Source organism: Haliotis cracherodii, unplaced genomic scaffold, assembly GCF_022045235.1.
Source record: "Haliotis cracherodii isolate W230 unplaced genomic scaffold, xgHalCrac1.p SCAF_5, whole genome shotgun sequence".
Classification (NCBI taxonomy): domain Eukaryota; kingdom Metazoa; phylum Mollusca; class Gastropoda; order Lepetellida; family Haliotidae; genus Haliotis; species Haliotis cracherodii.
Genome location: NW_027266308.1, coordinates 69,160,181 through 69,184,582, shown reverse-complemented (window position 1 = coordinate 69,184,582; position 24,402 = coordinate 69,160,181). Strand labels below are relative to the sequence as shown.

At 42.3% G+C, this 24,402-nt stretch overlaps 1 protein-coding gene across 2 annotated transcripts in view; it reads left to right on the top strand.

Moving 5' to 3' along the window:
• Positions 1-24,402, top strand: part of LOC139442901 (coiled-coil domain-containing protein 175-like) — a 38,958-nt gene that overhangs the window by 13,419 nt on the left and 1,137 nt on the right. The window contains exons 14-23 of one of the 2 annotated variants that reach the window (XM_071223809.1): positions 3,321-3,431; positions 4,173-4,244; positions 4,980-5,115; positions 5,504-5,635; positions 13,115-13,253; positions 14,779-14,858; positions 17,783-17,935; positions 18,691-18,793; positions 19,930-19,973; positions 20,820-20,982. In XM_071223809.1, the coding sequence (XP_071079910.1) occupies positions 3,321-3,431; positions 4,173-4,244; positions 4,980-5,115; positions 5,504-5,635; positions 13,115-13,253; positions 14,779-14,858; positions 17,783-17,935; positions 18,691-18,793; positions 19,930-19,973; positions 20,820-20,982 (1,133 nt within the window). The remainder of the gene's footprint in view (positions 1-3,320; positions 3,432-4,172; positions 4,245-4,979; positions 5,116-5,503; positions 5,636-13,114; positions 13,254-14,778; positions 14,859-17,782; positions 17,936-18,690; positions 18,794-19,929; positions 19,974-20,819; positions 20,983-24,402) is intronic. The other variant, XM_071223810.1, reaches the window with a different exon arrangement.

The window sequence follows — 24,402 nt, the reverse complement described above, 5'->3', positions numbered from 1 at the left end:
CCCGCTGAAAAGCAGCTAGCCTTAATCACGAGTATTAATTTGGAAGCAAGTTACTAGCAGTCTAGCCCACAAGAACCCCGCCACAAAGCACCAGAGTGCTACCCCACACCCACGGCCACGCGATATGCGGAGATAGCATTGCTGCCCAGCTCGCCTATGTACTGAAAAGAAACACTAACCTGTGGAGATAACATCCTTACAAAAACAAGCGCCAGGAAAGCGATTAGATAGAGCGAAACACGTGTGTACAGTGCGTGAATGATGGACTATAACAATGGCGGGATGATGCTTGCGCGGGATTATTCCCTGGGCACGGTGCAGGGTGGTGACCCAGGGGTGATTGAGTTACAAGAGGTGATTGGGTTACGGGCGTAATTAGCTACTAAATGTAAGTAGTGTGTATTAGGTGATATACTGTGAGTATTGTATATTAGGTGAAATACTGTGAGTATTGTATATTAGGTGATATACTGTGAGTATTGTGTATTAGGTGATATACTGTGAGTATTGTGTATTAGGTGAAATACTGTGAGTATTGTATATTAGGTGATATACTGTGAGTAGTGTGTATTAGGTGAAATACTGTGAGTATTGTATATTAGGTGATATACTGTGAGTAGTGTGTATTAGGTGATATACTGTGAGAAGTGTATATTAGGTGATATACTGTGAGTAGTGTGTATTAGGTGATATACTGTGAGTATTGTGTATTAGGTGATATACTGTGAGTATTGTATATTAGGTGATATACTGTGAGTATTGTGTATTAGGTGATATACTGTGAGTATTGTGTATTAGGTGAAATACTGTGAGTATTGTATATTAGGTGATATACTGTGAGTAGTGTGTATTAGGTGAAATACTGTGAGTATTGTATATTAGGTGATATACTGTGAGTAGTGTGTATTAGGTGATATACTGTGAGAAGTGTATATTAGGTGATATACTGTGAGTAGTGTGTATTAGGTGATATACTGTGAGTATTGTGTATTAGGTGATATACTGTGAGTATTGTGTATTAGGTGATATACTGTGAGTATTGTGTATTAGGTGATATACTGTGAGTATTGTGTATTAGGTGATATACTGTGAGTATTGTGTATTACGTGATATACTGTGAGTATTGTATATTAGGTGATATACTGTGAGTATTGTGTATTAGGTGATATACTGTGAGTATTGTGTATTAGGTGATATACTGTGAGTAGTGTGTATTAGGTGAAATACTGTGAGTATTGTGTATTAGGTGATATACTGTGAGTATTGTGTATTGGGTGATATACTGTGAGAAGTGTATATTAGGTGAAATACTGTGAGTATTGTGTATTAGGTGATATACTGTGAGTATTGTGTATTAGGTGATATACTGTGAGAAGTGTATATTAGGTGATATACTGTGAGTATTGTGTATTAGGTGATATACTGTGAGTATTGTGTATTAGGTGATATACTGTGAGAAGTGTATATTAGGTGAAATACTGTGAGTATTGTGTATTAGGTGATATACTGTGAGAAGTGTGTATTAGGTGATATACTGTGAGTATTGTGTATTAGGTGATATACTGTGAGAAGTGTATATTAGGTGATATACTGTGAGTATTGTGTATTAGGTGATATACTGTGAGTATTGTGTATTAGGTGATATACTGTGAGTATTGTATATTAGGTGATATACTGTGAGAAGTGTATATTAGGTGATATACTGTGAGTATTGTGTATTAGGTGATATACTGTGAGTATTGTGTATTAGGTGATATACTGTGAGAAGTGTATATTAGGTGATATACTGTGAGTATTGTGTATTAGGTGATATACTGTGAGTATTGTATATTAGGTGATATACTGTGAGTATTGTGTATTAGGTGATATACTGTGAGAAGTGTATATTAGGTGATATACTGTGAGTATTGTGTATTAGGTGATATACTGTGAGTATTGTGTATTAGGTGATATACTGTGAGTATTGTGTATTAGGTGATATACTGTGAGTATTGTGTATTAGGTGATATACTGTGAGTATTGTGTATTAGGTGATATACTGTGAGAAGTGTATATTAGGTGATATACTGTGAGTATTGTGTATTGGGTGATATACTGTGAGTATTGTGTATTAGGTGATATACTGTGAGTAGTGTGTATTAGGTGATATACTGTGAGTATTGTGTATTAGGTGATATACTGTGAGTATTGTGTATTGGGTGATATACTGTGAGTATTGTGTATTAGGTGATATACTGTGAGTATTGTGTATTAGGTGATATACTGTGAGTATTGTGTATTAGGTGATATACTGTGAGTAGTGTGTATTAGGTGATATACTGTGAGTATTGTATATTAGGTGAAATACTGTGAGTATTGTGTATTGGGTGATATACTGTGAGTATTGTGTATTAGGTGATATACTGTGAGTATTGTGTATTAGGTGAAATACTGTGAGTATTGTGTATTAGGTGATATACTGTGAGTATTGTGTATTAGGTGATATACTGTGAGTATTGTGTATTAGGTGATATACTGTGAGTAGTGTGTATTAGGTGAAATACTGTGAGTATTGTGTATTAGGTGATATACTGTGAGAAGTGTATATTAGGTGATATACTGTGAGTAGTGTGTATTAGGTGATATACTGTGAGAAGTGTGTATTACGTGATATACTTTGAGTAGTGTGTATTAGGTGATATACTGTGAGTATTGTGTATTAGGTGATATACTGTGAGTATTGTGTATTAGGTGATATACTGTGAGTATTGTGTATTAGGTGATATACTGTGAGTATTGTGTATTAGGTGATATACTGTGAGTATTGTGTATTGGGTGATATACTGTGAGTATTGTGTATTAGGTGATATACTGTGAGTATTGTATATTAGGTGAAATACTGTGAGTATTGTGTATTGGGTGATATACTGTGAGTATTGTGTATTAGGTGATATACTGTGAGTATTGTGTATTAGGTGAAATACTGTGAGTATTGTGTATTAGGTGATATACTGTGAGTATTGTGTATTAGGTGATATACTGTGAGTATTGTGTATTAGGTGATATACTGTGAGTAGTGTGTATTAGGTGAAATACTGTGAGTATTGTGTATTAGGTGATATACTGTGAGAAGTGTATATTAGGTGATATACTGTGAGTAGTGTGTATTAGGTGATATACTGTGAGAAGTGTGTATTACGTGATATACTTTGAGTAGTGTGTATTAGGTGATATACTGTGAGTATTGTGTATTACGTGATATACTGTTAGTAGTTGTAGTTTGTATGGTAGAAAATCCATTATCAAAATACTTACAGTTTTATGTTTCAATTTGTTTGAAGATTACAGACAGCAAAGCAAAACTTGGCTATGAAAGCTGAGGAGGTAGGTCGCATGCAGGCGGAGAACATCGACATGACCGAGGAGATGGAGACACTGGGAGAATCTCACAAGTACGTCCTACCCGCAGGGCTAGATGGGCGGAGCGTCCCCACCCCCATTTAGAAACATACAAACAAGTCATTTGTAGATAGGTTTTCAACTAACATAATATGTTGTATGCACCCCTCCTTTTTCAAATAACTATATCGGAACTTGTACGTGGACCAATATGTACCACGTTGTTGTAGCCATGGGTCACTGGGAGCAGATGCTAAACCCCTAAAATCTCTGTGTAGTCGGGGTCAGTCATCGTTAACTGCTCCACTGAAACAAACATGATATACACTGTTTCCAGTGTGGGCTAATTAATGACAAAACTAACAATCAGGCAAGTGTCTTTCTGCTTATCACAATATGCTGCACATGATTTCCAAGCTTCACACGTTAATCCTGCACAAGACAAACGGTGCATCTCGAGTCATGACATCACATGTGATGTGTTCATGACTGTCGGTTCACACAACATACCAGTATGTTCGTTTGTGTATCGGACCAATCTGTTATCTCTTGAATATGAGTAATTCTTCATATCTTAACCAACAAATATGGTATTTGCATTTCTTTTGGTGGTGAGTATTCAATTTGTTCAGTAGGCAATTCCAGTGGTGTATGGATGACTTGAATCAGACTTGCTAGCAATTGAACCGTCCCATTTAAGTTGGCCCGTAGTTATCCCATAGTGATAACAACAGGTAGCATCCACGGAGCAGCAAGTTGTAGGTAGTGACAGACTGTACTGTGTTGTGTGACAGGGCCGTGGTGGCGCAGCTCAGCAAGCAGCTCGAGGAGTTCAGGGAGATGCTCAACAACGAGAAGAAGGACAGGTAACTGCTCACTGGGTGGGATGGGGTGGGTGTGGTGATGGGGGTGGGGTGCGTGTGGATGTGGTGTTGGATGGGGTGGGTGGTGGGGTGGGATGGGTGTGGATGTCGTGTTGGATGGGGTGATGGGTGTAGTGATGGGGATGGGTGGTGAGGGTGGTGATGGGGGTGGGGTGGAGTTGGATGCGTGGTGAGCGTAGTTGATGTAGTTGTGTGGATGATGATGGTGTTGACATGTGTGTTGATGTAGTTGTGTGGATGATGATGGTGTTGACATGCATGTTGATGTAGTTGTGTGGATGATGATGGTGTTGACATGCATGTTGATGTAGTTGTGTGGATGATGATGGTGTTGACATGTGTGTTGATGTAGTTGTGTGGATGATGATGGTGTTGACATGCATGTTGATGTAGTTGTGTGGATGATGATGGTGTTGACATGCATGTTGATGTAGTTGTGTGGATGATGATGGTGTTGACATGTGTGTTGATGTAGTTGTGTGGATGATGATGGTGTTGACATGCATGTTGATGTAGTTGTGTGGATGATGATGGTGTTGACATGTGTGTTGATGTAGTTGTGTGGATGATGATGGTGTTGACATGCATGTTGATGTAGTTGTGTGGATGATGATGGTGTTGACATGCATGTTGATGTAGCTGTAGGAAGGTAGTTTGACTCCATGTGCTTTTATGGAACTACACAATAAGAACACCTGATCCCGATCGTGTCTTCAGGTTGAACATGCAGGGCAAGAAGGACAATGTACAGAAGGACCTGGAAGACTTCAAGACAGAACAGCAGCGATTCATGCAGTCTGTCAACCAGAAGATCCAGGAGGGCAAGACCAAACATGTGGCGCTAGCTAACGAGGTAAGCTGTGGCACCAGACAGAGGAACTGTCAATGAATTCCGACGTACTTAATGACAGATTGATGTGTACTTCGCTATGATGTTCAGACACACTGTGTCGTTGTTTGACGCCTCACTCAGTTATATCCCAGACATATGACAATAATGTCAATAATCAAGTCTAGACCAGACAACCCAGGGATTGATTTTGTGAACAGTGATCCACACCATTGGGGTACGATGACATACCATCAACAAAGTCACCATGTCTGACCACCCATCCATTTGGTTGTTTCTTCCATCTAAGGATGCTGGGGTCCTGTTCTCATCCAGTATCCCCATGGGGAGTTCAGACAAGGAGGTGGTGTGTCACGTTGTGTTGAACTTTCATATTCTGTGTTGGTTAAAGGGTGCCCAGATTCAGAAGGACATACGGAAAGATGAGGAGGAGATTCACAAAATGCAAGCGGAACTGGGCGCGCTGGAGGCGAAGTATAAAGACATGTTCTCAGCCATACATGCAAAGAAAACAACAATGGAGGTAAGGTCAAGGCCAGGTCAGCTAGGACCAACATTTTTGCACATCTTCTCAAAAACATGTCAGCAATCATGTCCTGATGACAGAAATACATCATAGGATTATAGTTTTTATAGTTTATTATACAAACATGTTGGTTTCATCTTTTATACTTTAAAGAAAAATATATAACATACTTGCAATTTGATCAGTAGATCAGTGTAGCAGCCAGCACTGGATGGGAGTTATCATTTATAGGTCACGTGTATCATACATGACAAAAAGTGTTCTTGTGACAAACTTGAGTCAGGTCATTTATGTCTTGAATTCTCTACCCACAACCTCACGTTAGCCATTTTGAATACAGAATGTAGAACAACATTAGTTTGAATTAGTGTTAGATGGCGGCTAGAATTTGCTTAGTTATTTGAAAATTATAGATGACTGTGGTATATACACAAATCATGTATAATATTAACAGAATGTGAGCTTTGGAGTTTTGATACACTTCATACAACTATTCATCATGTCCGACTTTATTGATATTGGATATTCAGTCAGTAAGCATGTGAGCTAGACGTCATGCAGTCTCCTGTAGGCTGAAGGTGATGTAGTCTCCTGTAGGCTGAAGGTGATGTAGTCCCCAGTAGGCTGAAGGTGATGTAGTCCCCACTAGGCTGAAGGTGATGCAGTCTCCTGTAGGCCGAAGGTGATGCAGTCTCCTGTAGGCTGAAGGTGATGTAGTCCCCACTAGGCTGAAGGTGATGCAGTCTCCTGTAGGCTGAAGGTGATGTAGTCCCCACTAGGCTGAAGGTGATGCAGTCTCATGTAGGCTGAAGGTGATGTAGTCCCCACTTGGCTGAAGGTGATGCAGTCTCCTGTAGGCTGAAGGTGATGTAGTCCCCACTAGGCTGAAGGTGATGTATTCCCCACTAGGCTGAAGGTGATGCAGTCTCCTGTAGGCTGAAGGTGATGTAGTCTCCTGTAGGCTGAAGGTGATGTAGTCCCCACTAGGCTGAAGGTGATGCAGTCTCCTGTAGGCTGAAGGTGATGTTGTCTCCTGTAGGCTGAAGGTGATGTAGTCCCCACTAGGCTGAAGGTGATGTAGTCCCCACTAGGCTGAAGGTGATGCAGTCTCCTGTAGGCTGAAGGTGATGTAGTCCCCAGTAGGCTGAAGGTGATGTAGTCCCCACTAGGCTGAAGGTGATGCAGTCTCCTGTAGGCTGAAGGTGATGTAGTCCCCACTAGGCTGAAGGTGATGCAGTCTCCTGTAGGCTGAAGGTGATGCAGTCCCCACTAGGCTGAAGGTGATGCAGTCTCCTGTACGCTGAAGGTGATGTAGTCCCCATTTGGCTGAAGGTGATGCAGTCTCCTGTAGGCTGACAGTGATGTAGTCCCCACTAGGCTGAAGGTGATGTAGTCCCCACTAGGCTGAAGGTGATGCAGTCTCCTGTAGGCTGAAGGTGATGTAGTCCCCACTAGGCTGAAGGTGATGTAGTCCCCACTAGGCTGAAGGTGATGTAGTCCCCACTAGGCTGAAGGTGATGTAGTCCCCACTAGGCTGAAGGTGATGCAGTCTCCTGTAGTCTGAAGGTGATGTAGTCCCCACTAGGCTGAAGGTGATGTAGTCCCCACTAGGCTGAAGGTGATTTAGTCCCCACTAGGCTGAAGGTGATGTAGTCCCCACTAGGCTGAAGGGGATGTAGTCCCCACTTGGCTGAAGGTGATGTAGTCCCCAGTAGGCTGAAGGTGATGTAGTCCCCACTAGGCTGAAGGTGATGTAGTCCCCACTAGGCTGAAGGTGATGCAGTCTCCTGTAGTCTGAAGGTGATGTAGTCCCCACTAGGCTGAAGGTGATGTAGTCCCCACTAGGCTGAAGGTGATTTAGTCCCCACTAGGCTGAAGGTGATGTAGTCCCCACTAGGCTGAAGGGGATGTAGTCCCCACTTGGCTGAAGGTGATGTAGTCCCCAGTAGGCTGAAGGTGATGTAGTCCCCACTAGGCTGAAGGTGATGCAGTCTCCTGTAGGCTGAAGGTGATGTAGTCCCCACTAGGCTGAAGGTGATGTAGTCCCCACTAGGCTGAAGGTGATGTAGTCCCCACTAGGCTGAAGGTGATGTAGTCCCCACTAGGCTGAAGGTGATGTAGTCTCCTGTAGGCTGAAGGTGATGTAGTCCCCAGTAGGCTGAAGGTGATGTAGTCCCCACTAGGCTGAAGGTGATGTAGTGATACACATACGTAGTGTTCTCAGGATAAAACAACTGCTGAAGTCAGGGATGCATCGACACAGGTAAGTCAGACTTTGTACATGTGGGTGTATACAACTTCAGCTATATGTGTCATCAGGGTGTCAGGTATATTTCATGTGGCTGGGTGTATACAACTTCAGCTATGTGTGTCATCAGGGTGTCGGGTATATTTCATGTGGGTGGGTGTTTACAACTTCAGCTATATGTGTCATCAGGGTGTAGGGTATATTTCATGTGGATGGGTGTATACAACTTCAGCTATGTGTGTCATCAGGGTGTCAGGTATATTTCATGTGGGTGGGTGTATACAACTTCAGCTATGTGTGTCATCAGGGTGATCGGGTATATTTCATGTGGGTGGGTGTATACAACTTCAGCTATGTGTGTCATCAGGGTGTCAGGTATATTTCATGTGGGTGGGTGTATACAACTTCAGCTATGTGTGTCATCAGGGTGTAGGGTATATTTCATGTGGGTGGGTGTATACAACTTCAGCTATGTGTGTCATCAGGGTGTCAGGTATATTTCATGTGGGTGGGTGTATACAACTTCAGCTATATGTGTCATCAGGGTGTCAGGTATATTTCATGTGGGTGGGTGTATACAACTTCAGCTATATGTGTCATCAGGGTGTCAGGTATATTTTATGTGGGTGGGTGTATACAACTTCAGCTATGTGTGTCATCAGGGTGTCAGGTATATTTCATGTGGGTGGGTGTATACAACTTCAGCTATGTGTGTCATCAGGGTGTCGGGTATATTTCGGGTGTGGCTGTATAGGTAGAGAGGTGAGTACATGGGACAAGTCAAGCCTTACAACAACTGTTGAGGAATAATGGAGGGGGTCTCTCTTTCTCTATAACAAGTCTTGGGTCTGTTCTCAATGTCTAACATGCTTTGTAAAATAATGGGAGTTTGAATCATTTTCTTGATCTTTTTTTCTCAAACCGAAATTTGAAATAAAATTGACTTGACAAAGGGATTCTGCATTAATTATCTAATAAGTTTGGTCAATATTTATCACAATAATTTTGATGTATTTGATGTTATTTCTTATCCTGACTCTGTTTTTGTGGACATCCATGGCATCATGACTTGAAGCATACCATTCTAGAGCGGCATACCATTCCAGAGCGGCGTACCATTCCAGAGTGGCATACCATTCCAGAGCGGCATACCATTCTAGAGCGGCATACCATTACAGAGTTGCATACCATTCTAGAGTGGCATTCTTTTCTAGAGCGGCATAACATTCTAGAGTTGCATACCTTACTAGAGTGTCATGCCATTCCAGAGCGGTGTCCCATTCCAGAGTGGCATACCATTCCAGAGAGGCATACCATTCTAGAGTGGCATTCTTTTCTAGAGCAGAATACCATTCTAGAGTTGCATACCTTACTAGAGTGTCATGCCATTCCAGAGCGGCATACCATTCCAGAGTGGCATACCAATCTAGAGTGGCATACTTTTCTAGAGCAGAATACCATTCTAGAGCGGCACACCATTCCAGAATGGCATACCATTACAGAGTGGCATACCATTCTAGAGTGGCATACCTTTCTAGAGCGGCATTCCATTGTAGAGCGGTGTACCATTCTAGAGTGGCTCACCAGAGCGCTATACCACTCTACATACCTAGGTGAACCTGCAATAGTGATGCTGAGTATATTTTCATTCATATGTATTCAATAATTGAGGCAAGAGGCAGGTTTAGTTTTCATGTATATTTTTTTGAACAAGCTGATGAAGACAGGCATCTGTGTTCACCCACTGTTGACAGAGAGGAAGCAGGGATGCTGTGGTAAACAACATGAAGATAGAAGGGAACCACATTGTTCTTTCTTCATCTGTTTGTTGTTTAACACCACACTCAGGAATATTCCGATTCAGCAATCTGTAAGTAATCAAGTCTGAACCAGACAATCCAGTGATTGACATCACGGATTGATGCTCAGGATGTCAATCACAAGCTTGTCTGGCTCTTCATCTGTAGGTACTTGGGGACAATCAAATAATGTCAGGCGATTTATTTTCATCTAGACTATAGGTAAGTGAGGCAAACAGGAAAGAAAATCTGATAATGTATTATTGCCTAATGCAGATACTACTGTTACTGAAATTCTATACATGTTGCCTGTTGTGTGTACCAATAGCAGTGTACATTGCAAGATGACTTTTATCAAGTATTAGTTGGGATGTATGTAAACATGGACTGTCCGTACCTTGCACTGTCACACCCCCTTGTACTGATACACCCCCTTGTACTGATACACCCCCTTGTACTGATATACCCCCTTGTACTGATACACCCCCTTGTACTGATACACCCCCTTGTACTGATACACCTCCTTGTACTGATACACCCCTTGTACTGATACACCCCCTTGTACTGATACACCCCCTTGTACTGATATACCCCCTTGTACTGATACACCCCCTTGTACTGATACACCCCCTTGTACTGATACACCCCTTGTACTGATACACCCCCTTGTACTGATACACCCCCTTGTACTGATACACCCCCTTGTACTGATACATCCCCTTGTACTGATACACCCCCTTGTACTGATACACCTCCTTGTACTGATACACCCCTTGTACTGATACACCCCCTTGTACTGATACACCCCTTGTACTGATACACCTTCTTGTACTGATACACCCCCTTGTACTGATACACCCCCTTGTACTGATACACCTCCTTGTACTGATACACCCCCTTGTACTGATACATCTCCTTGTACTGATACACCCCCTTGTACTGATACATCCCCTTGTACTGGTACACCCCCTTGTACTGATACACCCCCTTGTACTGATACACCCCTTGTACTGATACACCCCCTTGTACTGATAAACCCCCTTGTACTGATACACCTCCTTGTACTGATATATCCCCTTGTACTGATACACCCCTTGTACTGATACACCCCCTTGTACTGATACACCCCCTTGTACTGATACACCCCTTGTACTGATACACCTTCTTGTACTGATACACCCCCTTGTACTGATACACCCCCTTGTACTGATACACCTCCTTGTACTGATACACCCCCTTGTACTGATACATCCCCTTGTACTGATACACCCCCTTGTACTGATACATCCCCTTGTACTGGTACACCCCCTTGTACTGGTACACCCCCTTGTACTGATACATCCCCTTGTACTGATACATCCCCTTGTACTGGTACACCCCCTTGTACTGATACACCCCCTTGTACTGATACACCCCCTTGTACTGATACACCCCTTGTACTGATACACCCCCTTGTACTGATAAACCCCCTTGTACTGATACACCTCCTTGTACTGATATATCCCCTTGTACTGATACACCCCTTGTACTGATACACCCCTTGTACTGATACATCTACTTGTACTGATACATCCCCTTGTACTGATACATCCCCTTGTACTGATACACCCCCTTGTACTGATACACCCCTTGTACTGATACACCCCTTGTACTGATACATCTACTTGTACTGATACACCCCCTTGTACACCCATCTGGGATCTCCTGTGTACCAGACACCAGCACAGTTCTATGAAGAAGGCAAGGACCGGAGGGTAAGAAGGTGGCCAGGTGACAGTGGTGTATTGTGTACAGCAGGACACGGTGGGGAGCATTTAAACACAGCAATTAACATTATGTAACACTACTGTAACATCACTGTAACATCACCATAACACTACTGTGACACTACCAATACGAAAACATCAATAACAGCAAGAACAGGAATGGACATTAAGACGGAAGTGATTGTATAAAGGTTGTATGGTACATAATTCAGGGATACCCTAGAGTTATAACATGAATATCATACAGGAATAACACTAATATATATTGTACAGGTATAACACTAATCTATATATCGTACAGGTGTAACACTAATACAGTAAACTATGTTTATAACAAACACGCTTATAACGAACTGGCGGATATAATGAACTGGGTTTTGGTCCCAGCGATTTGCTGTATTTATGCTTATAAAGAACTACGGTTATAACAAACTAAAATTTGTGGTCCCTTTGAGTTCATTATAACCATGTTTTACTGTGTATCATACAGGTATAACCCAATTACATACTGTACAGGTATAACACTGGTATATATATCATACACGTATAACACTTATCTATTTATCTTATAGGTATGAGACTAATCTATATCATTCAAGTATTACACAATTTATTTAACATAGAGGTATATCATAAAGGTATAACACAAATATATTGTACAGATATAACACAAATATTATTTCGTACAGGTATGACAAATATATATCGTACAGTTATAACAAATATATCGTTCAGGTATAACAAATATATCTTACAGGTATAACAAATATATCTTACAGGTATAACAAATATATCGTTCCGGTTTAACACATATATCGTACAGGAATAATAAATATATCGTACAGTTATAACAAATATATCGTTCAGGTATAACAAATATATCGTACAGTTATAACAAATATATTGAACAGGAATAACACATATATCGTTCAGGTATAACAAATATATCGTTCAGGTATAACAAAAATATCATACAGGTATAACAAATATATCATACAGGTATAACAAATATATCGTACAGGTATAACAAATATATCGTTCAGGAATAACAAATATATCGTACAGGTATAACAAATATATCGTACAGGAATAACAAATATATCGTACAGGTATAACAAATATATCGTTCAGGTATAACAAATATATTGTACAGGTATAACAAAAATATCGTACAGGTGTAACACTAATCTAAATATCTTACAGATATAATACAAATATATATTTTGTAAAGGTATAACAGAAATATATTGTAAATGTATAACAGAAATATTTTGTAAATGTATAACAAATATATATATCATACAGGTATAACATAAATGACTGGGTGGTTTTTCATCAAGGGAAATGAACAGATAGAAAGTAATACTCTTTCCTTGATCAGGGTAGAGACCCTATATCTATATATTTCACACAAAGCTACGGGTGTAACACAAAGGTACAGGGGTAACATAGTGATACATGTGTATCAAAGATACAGAGGTAACAAGGATACAGGTGTTACAAAGATACAGTGTTACAAAAATACAGGTGTAACATAGTGATACAGATGAAACAAAGATACAGGTGTAACAGCAATACAGGTGTAACACAAGGATACAAGTGTAACACAAGATTGCAGGTGTAACACAAGGATACAGAGATTCACTCACTCACTCTGTTACAGGAAGAGATAGTTTCCATGGAGACAGACCAAGTGAACAAGTCCCAGGAAGTGAGTGAGAAGATGCCAGTGTTTCAGCAGCTGGAGGTGACTTTTGAGGAGAGGTCAGAGGGCTACGACAAGATGAAGAAGGACGTTGTTGGTGAGATGGCAGGCAACTTGGATGGATATTCGTACCTAACCTCTAAGTTATTAACATTTCCCATCGGGGACCGTATGTGGATGAAATTATTTTCAGTAATTCCCACAGAGAATCCTAATTTTTCCTTCATGCTGACACGCCAATTTGTTTGATTGTGTTCCATGTTAGGAACCAACAGCAATGTGATGACATATGATCATGAACTGATTGTCACAAACAATTGAGAATGATGTTACTCTTTGTCACACATGATTTTATGTAGCATCGTTTCAGCGATGTCCAATGATGTGATTGGCTTGATGACTGTCCTGTGTTGTGATTGACATGATGAATGTCCAATGTTGTGATTGACATGATGAATGTCCTGTGTTTTGATTGACATGATGAATGTCCTGTGTTGTGATTGATTTGATAAATGCCCTGTGTTATGATTGACATGATGAATGTCCTGTGTTTTGATTGACATGATGAATGTCCTGTGTTATGATTGACTTGATGAATTTCCTGTGTTTTGATTGACATGATGAATGTCCTGTGTTATGATTGACATGATGAATGTCCTGTGTTATGATTGACATGATGAATGTCCTGTGTTTTGATTGACATGATGAATGTCCTGTGTTATGATTGACATGATGAATGTCCTGTGTTATGATTGACTTGATGAATGTCCTGTGTTTTGATTGACATGATGAATGTCCTGTGTTGTGATTGATTTGATGAATGTCCTGTGTTATGATTAACATGATGAATGTCCTGTGTTATGATTGACATGATGAATGTCCTGTGTTATGATTGACATGATGAATGTCCTGTGTTATGATTGACATGATGAATGTCCTGTGTTTTGATTGACATGATGAATGTCCTGTGTTATGATTGACTTGATGACTGTCCTGTGTTATGATTAACATGATGAATGTCCTGTGTTATGATTGACATGATGAATGTCCTGTGTTATGATTGACTTGATGAATGTCCTGTGTTTTGATTGACATGATGAATGTCCTGTGTTGTGATTGACATGATGAATGTCCTGTGTTATGATTGACTTGATGAATGTCCTGTGTTATGATTAACATGATGAATGTCCTGTGTTTTGATTGACATGATGAATGTCCTGTGTTATGATTGACTTGATGAATGTCCTGTGTTTTGATTGACATGATGAATGTCCTGTGTTGTGATTGATTTGATAAATGCCCTGTGTTATGAGTGACTTGATGAATGTCCTGTGTTATGATTAACATGATGAATGTCCTGTGTTATGATTGACTTGATGAATGTCCTGTGTTTTGATTGACATGATGAATGTCCTGTGTTGTGATTGATTTGATAAATGCCCTGTGTTATGATTGACTTGATGAATGTCCTGTGTTATGATTAACATGATGAATGTCCTGTGTTATGATTGACATGATGAATGTCCAATGTTGTGATTGACATGATGAATGTCCAATGTTGTGATTGACTTGATGACTGTCCTGTGTTGTGATTGACTTGATGAATGTCTTGTGTGCTTCAGCCTTTAAGAACAAGAAGATGAGTTTAGAAGATGCAATAGAGAAGAGCAAGCGAGACAAAGAGGACATGGGGGCCCCCCAGGTGAGTACACATGTGATGTACACAGAATACACTGTCACCTGGATTAACCAATAGATCACGTCATCTGTGATACAAGGAGATCTAGTATGAGACCACAGTGTCACCTGGATTAACCAATAGATCAAGTCATCTGTAGAGACAAGAGGAGATCCAGTATGAGACCACAGTGTCTCCTGGATTATCTAATAGATCACATCATCTGTAGAGACAAGGGGAGATCCAGTATGAGACCACAGTGTCTCCTGGATTAACCAATACATCAAGTCATCTGTAGAGACAAGAGGAGATCCAGAATGAGACCACAGTGTCACCTGGATTAACCAATAGATCAAGTCATCTGTAGAGACAAGAGGAGATCCAGTATGAGACCACAGTGTCTCCTGGATTAACCAATACATCAAGTCATCTGTAGAGACAAGAGGAGCTCGAGTATGAGACCACAGTGTCTCCTGGATTAACTAATAGATCACGTCATCTGTAGAGACAAGAGGAGATCCAGTATGAGACCACAGTGTCTCCTGGATTAACTAATAGATCACGTCATCTGTAGAGACAAGAGGAGCTCGAGTATGAGACCACAGTGTCTCCTGGATTAACTAATAGATCACGTCATCTGTAGAGACAAGAGGAGCTCGAGTATGAGACAACAGTGTCTCCTGGATTAACTAATAGATCACGTCATCTGTAGAGACAAGAGGAGATCCAGTATGAGACATCAGTGTCTCCTGGATTAACTAATAGATCACGTCATCTGTAGAGACAAGAGGAGCTCGAGTATGAGACAACAGTGTCTCCTGGATTAACTAATAGATCACGTCATCTGTAGAGACAAGAGGAGCTCGAGTATGAGACCACAGTGTCTCCTGGATTAACTAATAGATCACATCAACTGTAGAGACAAGAGGAGATCCAGTATGAGACCACAGTGTCTCCTGGATTAACTAATAGATCACGTCATCTGTAGAGACAAGAGGAGCTCGAGTATGAGACCACAGTGTCTCCTGGATTAACTAATAGATCACGTCATCTGTAGAGACAAGAGGAGCTCGAGTATGAGACAACAGTGTCTCCTGGATTAACTAATAGATCACGTCATCTGTAGAGACAAGAGGAGATCCAGTATGAGACATCAGTGTCTCCTGGATTAACTAATAGATCACGTCATCTGTAGAGACAAGAGGAGCTCGAGTATGAGACAACAGTGTCTCCTGGATTAACTAATAGATCACGTCATCTGTAGAGACAAGATGAGCTCGAGTATGAGACCACAGTGTCTCCTGGATTAACTAATAGATCACGTCATCTGTAGAGACAAGATGAGCTCGAGTATGAGACCACAGTGTCTCCTGGATTAACTAATAGATCACGTCATCTGTAGAGACAAGAGGAGATCCAGTATGAGACCACAGTGTCTCCTGGATTAACAAATAGATCAAGTCATCTGTGATACAAGAGGAGCTCGAGTATGAGACAACAGTGTCTCCTGGATTAACTAATAGATCACGTCATCTGTAGAGACAAGAGGAGATCCAGTATGAGACCACAGTGTCTCCTGGATTAACCAATACATCAAGTCATCTGTAGAGACAAGAGGAGATCCAGTATGAGACCACAGTGTCTCCTGGATTAACCAATAGATCACGTCATCTGTAGAGACAAGAGGAGCTCGAGTATGAGACCACAGTGTCTCCTGGATTAACTAATAGATCACGTCATCTGTAGAGACAAGAGGAGCTCCAGTATGAGACCACAGTGTCTCCTGGATTAACCAATAGATCACGTCATCTGTAGAGACAAGGGGAGATCCAGTATGAGACCACAGTGTCTCCTGGATTAACCAATACATCAAGTCATCTGTAGAGACAAGGGGAGATCCAGAATGAGACCACAGTGTCACCTGGATTAACCAATAGATCACGTCATCTGTAGAGACAAGGGGAGATCCAGTATGAGACCACAGTGTCTCCTGGATTAACCAATACATCAAGTCATCTGTAGAGACAAGGGGAGATCCAGAATGAGACCACAGTGTCACCTGGATTAACCAATAGATCACGTCATCTGTAGAGACAAGGGGAGATCCAGTATGAGACCACAGTGTCTCCTGGATTAACCAATACATCAAGTCATCTGTAGAGACAAGGGGAGATCCAGAATGAGACCACAGTGTCACCTGGATTAACCAATAGATCACGTCATCTGTAGAGACAAGAGGAGATCCAGTATGAGACAACAGTGCCACCTGGATTAACCAATAGATCACGTCATCTGTAGAGACAAGAGGAGATCCAGTATGAGACCACAGTGTCACCTGGATTAACCAATAGATCACGTCATCTGTAGAGACAAGAGGAGATCCAGTATGAGACAACAGTGCCACCTGGATTAACCAATAGATCAAGTCATCTGTAGAGACAAGAGGAGACCCAGTATGATATGAGACCACAGTGTCACCTGGATTAACCAATAGATCACGTCATCTGTAGAGACATGAGGAGATCCAGTATGAGACAACAGTGTCACCTGGATTAACCAATAGATCACGTCATCTGTAGAGACAAGAGGAGATCCAGTATGAGACCACAGTGCCACCTGGATTAACCAATACATCAAGTCATTATTTGATTGTAGTTCGTACTCCACTATTGATAAAGATATTTTTATCTCATCACGGTACACAAAAATTATTCTCATAATATGTCAAGTATATTTTAGTTATATATCTGAAATATCTGATTATCCCAGTAAACAGTTGAGTGATATATTTGATTGTTGAGGAATAGGACAGCTTAGTCTGTAGCTTTAGATAAACTGATGTCTGGATTCAAATGTCACAATGAGGATGATGAAAACAAGGACAGATGGTTGACATCACTGTATAGCTCTAGTTGACTAGCTACAATGCAGCTGATGACTGTGTGCAGATGAAGCTGCGGGAAGACCTGAAGCAGCTGCGGGCGGAGTTCCTGGCGCAGATGAAGACTCACTGCCAAGTGATGCAGGGCACCGAGGAACAGATCTACCGGGAGGGCAGCAAGCTGAAGAAAGTCATGGAGGAAAACCACAGGTTTCAGGAGGTGAGTGGTGAGTCACAGGTTTCAGGAGGTGAGTGGTGAGTCATAGGTTTCAGGAGGTGAGTGGTGAGTCACAGGTTTCAGGAGGTGAGTGGTGAGTCATAGGTTTCAGGAGGTGAGTGGTGAGTCACAGGTTTCAGGAGGTGAATGGTGAGTCACAGGTTTCAGGAGGTGAGTGGTGAGTCGGAGGTTTCAGGTGGTGAGTGGTGAGTCACAGGTTTCAGGAGGTGAGTGGTGAGTCACAGGTTTCAGGAGGTGAGTGGTGAGTCACAGGTTTCAGGAGGTGAGTGGTGAGTCACAGGTTTCAGGAGGTGAGTGGTGAGTTGGAGGTTTCAGGAGGTGAGTGGTGAGTCACAGGTTTCAGGAGGTGAGTGGTGAGTCACAGGTTTCAGGAGGTGAGTCACAGGTTTCAGGAGGTGAGTGGTGAGTTGGAGGTTTCAGGAGGTGAGTGGTGAGTCACAGGTTTCAGGAGCTGAGTGGTGAGTCATAGGTTTCAGGAGGTGAGTGGTGAGTCACGGGTTTCAGGAGGTGAGTGGTGAGTCACAGGTTTCAGGAGGTGAGTGGTGAGTCACAGGTTTCAGGAGGTGAGTGGTGAGTCAACAGCTTGTCCTAGTTATGAACCAATGTTTGTCAACACCATACCCAGGCTAATGAGTTGTAAATGTGATCTGTATGACCTCACATTAAGCTGTATCAAAACTCTTCACAATCCTGTAAAACCCAACTGACTTAACTGACAACTGACTACCTGTCTGTAGAGTTGCAAGAAGCTGGAGGCTGACATTGTGGACATCCAGTCTCAGATGGAGATCAACGAGGAGGCCACACTGCGGCTACAGAAAGAACTTGTCCAATCTAAAGGTAGGGACTCAAGATCACATCAGTCTGTCCACTGCTGGAATGGGGGAGAGGGGTGTGAGGTCACTCTAAGGGAGTGTGTGAGGTCAGTGCTGGGGTAGGGGAGAGGATTTTTAGGTCACTGCTGGGGTGGGGGATAGGTGTGAGGTCACTGTTAGGTTGGGGTGAGGAGTGTGAGGTCACTGCTGGTTGAGGGAGGGAGGTTTGGTCACTGTTAGGTTGGGGTGAGGATTGTGAGGTCACTGCTGGTTGGGGGTGAGGAGTGTTAGGTCACTGCTGGGGTGGGGGTGAGGTGTGTGGGTAGGGGGTGAGGAGTGTAAGGTCACTGCTGGTTGGGGGAGAGTTGTGAGGTCACTGCTGGTTGGGGGGAGACGTGTGAGGTCACTGCTGGTTATGGGAGAGGTGTGTGAGGTCACTGCTCGGCGGGGGGGGGGGGGGGGGGGGGGGGGGGGGAGTGTGAGGTCCCTGCTGCTTATGAGAGGTGTGTGAGGTCACTGGGGGTGTGAGGAGTGTGAGGTCACTGCTGGTTATGGGAGAGGTGTGTGAGGTCACTGCTCGGGGGGGGGGGAGGTATGAGGTCACTGCTGGTTATGGGAGAGGTGTGAGGTCACTGCTGGGGGGGGGGGGGGGCAAGGTGTGAGGTCACTGCTGGGTTGGGGGTGAGGTGTGAGGTCACTGCTGGGGTGTGTGAAGTCCCTGTTGAGGTGGAGGAGTGCGAGTCGGTACACGGACAGGGTGTGTGAATGTTGGTGAAATGGTTTACATTTCAGTGTGTACTTGAAGATGATTTTGACCACTAGTTTCAAACTGTTGACTTCTATTCTAGTTCTAGTGTGGTGACTCCACATAACAAACACTGTCAGTCTTTAGAACAGTTTATATAGTTCATAAGGTTGGCGTGCACATTTGCTGATCACCGGAATGATCGCCATGCTGTTACAAGAGGGAGCATACATTGTATGAGAATGTTCGATGTATATTAGGGAGAGGAATCTATTACATCTAGATATGTCCATATGTTTACGACGCAGTAGTTTTGCAGAGGGGATGGTAATAAATGCATTTTTTTCAATTTAATGATGTCAGATTTAGAACATTGTGGTAACAAGACGCAACTGTGAGTGTGATGTGTGTTACAGCGGCGCTGGTGGACAGCTGGGAGGCAGACAAGACCATGCAGGAGGTACGGCTGGCTATCTATGTACAGACTCAAGCCATAGCGTCTCTCACACATACTCTTGTCACATGGAGCAGGAAGCCTATGGTTCTCTCACACATACTCTTGTCACATGGAGCAGGAAGCCTATGGTTCTCTCACACATACTCTTGTCACATGGAGCAGGAAGCCTATGGTTCTCTCACACATACTTTTGTCACATGGAGCAGGAAGCCTCTGGTTCTGTCAGTGCTCCCTGGATGTCAGTTTTGGTGTTTGTTTGCCTTGTGATGTAGGTCATGATGATGACGTGTAACAGGAGGAAATCTGAAACTTATGACAGAGATTACTATAGATACTCCTAAAACAGTACATTGATGCAATGTACATTTTCATAGCCCCATAACTCATATTTTTTTAATGAATCCAGAAAAGCATTTTTCAAGCATTACCGACACTAATTTAACTATTTGTGTCACCCAAATTGTTCATGTGAGACTCAAGATAACCTATAACTGATCATGTCACCCAAGTGGTTTATGTGAGACCCAAGATAACCTATAACTGATCATGTCACCCAAGTTGTTTATGTGAGACCCAAGATAACCTATAACTGATCATGTCACCCAAGTTGTCTATGTGAGACCCAAGATAACCTATAACTGTTTGTGTAGCCCAAGTTGTTTATGTGAGACCCAAGATAACCTATAACTGTTTGTGTAGCCCAAGTTGTTTATGTGAGACCCAAGATAACCTATAACTGTTTGTGTAGTCCAAGTTGTTTATGTGAGACCCATGATAACCTATAACTGTTTGTGTAGCCCAAGTTGTTTATGTGAGACCCATGATAACCTATCTTGTGTGATGCCCCAGTTGTTTGCTGACCGAGACAAGGACACAGTCGAAGCGTTCGGACGTCTGCTGGAGAAGACCGAGAACCGAGAGACCACCATCTCTGACGTGACAGGGCGACTGACTGATGAGCTCAGCGTTCTGGCCAACTTCCTGGACAATGTGTCCAGCCGCCGACCTCGAGGTGGGTGTTGGTGCTGATGCTGCAAGACTCTGCACGTTGTAGAGCGGCACTGTCTAACTGTTGTCAGATCCTAAAGATGTAGGTTGCAGGCCAGTTTACACACAGTCTATCAAAGTATTGTGTTTGTGAGAGGTCTGTGTTGAACCAGGCAGGGTGCAGTGGCTGGTCCACACTCTCCCGTACTGTTTCAATACATGTACCTTTGTTTCATTGATGCATAGTGTTGTTTGTTTGTAGTTTAACACCACACTCAGCAATATTCCAGCTATGTTATGGCGGTCTGTAAATAATCGAGACAGGAGCAGGCAATTCAGTGATTGGCATCATGAGCATCAATTCACCTAATTGGGATACGATGACATGCATCAACCAAGTCAATGAGCCTGACCTCCTGATCCAATCAATCGCCTCTTACAACAAGCATGGGTTGCGTAAGACCAATTCTAACTCGGATTTTCATGGGTCCTGAGGTAGCGCATGACATACACTGATTTACTTGCGAACTAAAACACAACATGGTATGAGAGCAACTCTGTGTAACCAGGCCAAAGTGCACATAGATATCTGATTGTTTCGAGTAATATCTCTCTATGTATTTTCACCTTGAACAAGTGTAACACTTGGAATATTTCACTAAAATATGTTGATCTGATCTGACAGTCTCATGCACGCAAGGAGCACTTTCACTGTAGTATAGAATAACTAGTACCTGCATACTGACAGTCCTCTCTCCATGTGTCTGTGTGTAAGCTTATGATGTGTATGCATATTTATTTACGCACAGTGACAGTTCTCCTCTGTGTGTGTGTGTGTGTGTGTGTCAGTTCTCTCTGTATGTGTGTGACTGTGTGTGTCTGTCTCTGTGTGTGTGACTGTGTGTGTGTGTGTGTCAGTTCTCTCTGTATGTGTGTGTGTGTGTCAGTTCTCTCTGTATGTGTGTGACTGTGTGTCTGTCTCTGTGTGTGTTACTGTATGTATCTGTGTGTGTGTGTCAGTTCTCTCTGTATGTGTGTGACTGTGTGTGTCTGTCTTTGTGTGTGTGACTGTATGTGTCTGTGTGTGTGTGACTATGTGTGTGTGTGTGTGTGTGTCTCTTCTCTCTATATGTATGTGACTGTGTGTGTGTGTGTCTCTCTCCCTCTGTGTGACTGTGTGTCTGTCTCTGTGTGTGTCCGTCTGTGTGTGTCTGTGTATGGTTGTGCAGGTGCGTGTTTGTGCATGTGCTGACAGTAGTCCTCCCTTCATGTGCACGTGTATCTGCATGCTACCCTGCACCAGCTGCATGTGTGTTGCATGCACCTCCTACTAATGTCCTTCTTGTGCACTAACAACAGGAAAACAGCGAGTCTCCAGGTAACGTACACTTGTCGCTTGTGTTTGCTCACTTTGTGTTTATTGGTTACTCTTTATGGATAAACATTCTCATTGTCTGTTTATTGGTGTGTTGATTCACCTTGCAACTCTTTGATTCTGTTACCATATAAACACCTTGATTCTGTTAATATATACTACACCTTGATTTTGTTAATTATATGCAACATCTTGATTCTGTTAATTATATGCAACATCTTGATTCTGTTAATTATATACAACACCTTGATTCTGTTAATATATACAACACCTTGATTCTGTTACTATAAAAACAATGGGTAAGTCATTGCTTTACGTGGGCCATCAAGACTCGACTATGTTTATTCCTAGAGAGGGAGAGTGTGGTGAAGGTATTTGTTTAATCATGCTTTAGGGACCGACCATTTGTTATTCTTGGGTGTTCCTGGGATTTTTTTGACCAAAAAACTGGCCTCAAGTTTTACAAAGACTTAAGATTATTCACTGGACATGTGGGATGTCCTGGCAAAAATGTGTTGTGAAAAGAGTGAGTGAGTTGGGTTTAACGCCGCTTTTAACAATATTCCAGTTATATCGCGGCGTGTCAGCTTAATGTGGGAGGAAAGCCCGAAGTGATGCAGGTCTCAGACATTTACCACTTCGGTGAAACCCACGAGCATGGGTATGGTGCTGACAAACCTAGAAACATAATCTGGGCGAACCGGGATTCGAACCCACAATCATAGGTTCTGGCGTGCCCAAGGGACGCAACTCTACACAGCGAATCGCAGCGCCTTAGACGACTGGGCCACCCGTGCCCCCTGTTGTGAAAAGAAAATTGTTTGGCTCCTGTTTTTGTAAAGTAAGTCTTGGAGAACAATGTCTTTAAAATATTTTGTTTCTAACAAAAATCCCAGCCCACAGCCCACAGCCCACAGCCCACAGCCCATAGCCCACAAACCCCAGTCCGTCCCAACCCCCTAGAATAATAGATGGTCTGTCCCCTAACCGGCTGAAGGTGTAAAGGTCTCTGATCTGTAGAATGATGATTCCTCCGTTGGCCATGTCTGGCATTCTCCTGCTACTCCTCCTGTTACAGCGTGTCCAGGGGCGGTCGGGTAGCCTAGTGGTTAAAGCGTTCGCTCGTCACGCAGAAGACCCAGGTTCGATTCCCGACATGGGTACAATGTGTGACGCCCATTTCTGGTGTCCCCCGCCGTGATATTGCTGGAATATTGCTAAAAGGGGCGTAAAACCATACTCACTCACTCACTCACTCACTCACTCACTACAGCTTGTCCATGTTGATTGTCTTACACTGCAATCAGCAGAATAACAGCTGTTACAAGGTGTAAATAGTCGTTTCCATACCGGCAGTATTACAGCTGTATGCAAGTGTTACCGGTAATAGTCATTTCTATACCAGCAGTATTACAGCTGTATGCAAGTGTTAATACTCGTTTCCATACCAGTCAGCAACTTTGACCACCTGATCCAGGCACCAAGCTGTTCTGGGACATAATGTATTATAGTCTGGGTCCACACAGGATTACAGATTATCTACAAACTTTGAAATAATATGAATTGAAATAAAAAATTGAAAAAAACAGCCTCTTGTAAAACTATTTTAACACCAATTAATCATTGAAGTAACATTGAAGTAACATTGAAGTAACATTGAAGTAACATTGAAGTAACATTTTGGGTGATGAAGAAGTTTGTTTGTAATGGATGAGCCAGTTGGTTGAGATCTCATATTTATTCACTACCTGCAGAAATATGGGGATGGTGAAATGAGTTTAATTCCTACGGCTATTAGTGACAGGTCTGACATTTTTCAGGCCTGTTTAAGCAGCCCCATGTCAATCTTTAAGATTTAGGCAGAATTTGACAGCTCCCGCCGCCACCGCCGCTGCCATTACTGCTCTTTGTAGTTGAATCTATCCTGTTCTTTGACATCAGGGTCATAGTGAAGGTCATTTTCAAAGTAGGTCTGCCATTTTCACTAAAATGGTGTTACCTGCAGATATTTTAAAGTTTTTTTTGTAGTGGTTAAATACTTATGTACGACAAGTGAAGACAAGTAATAAA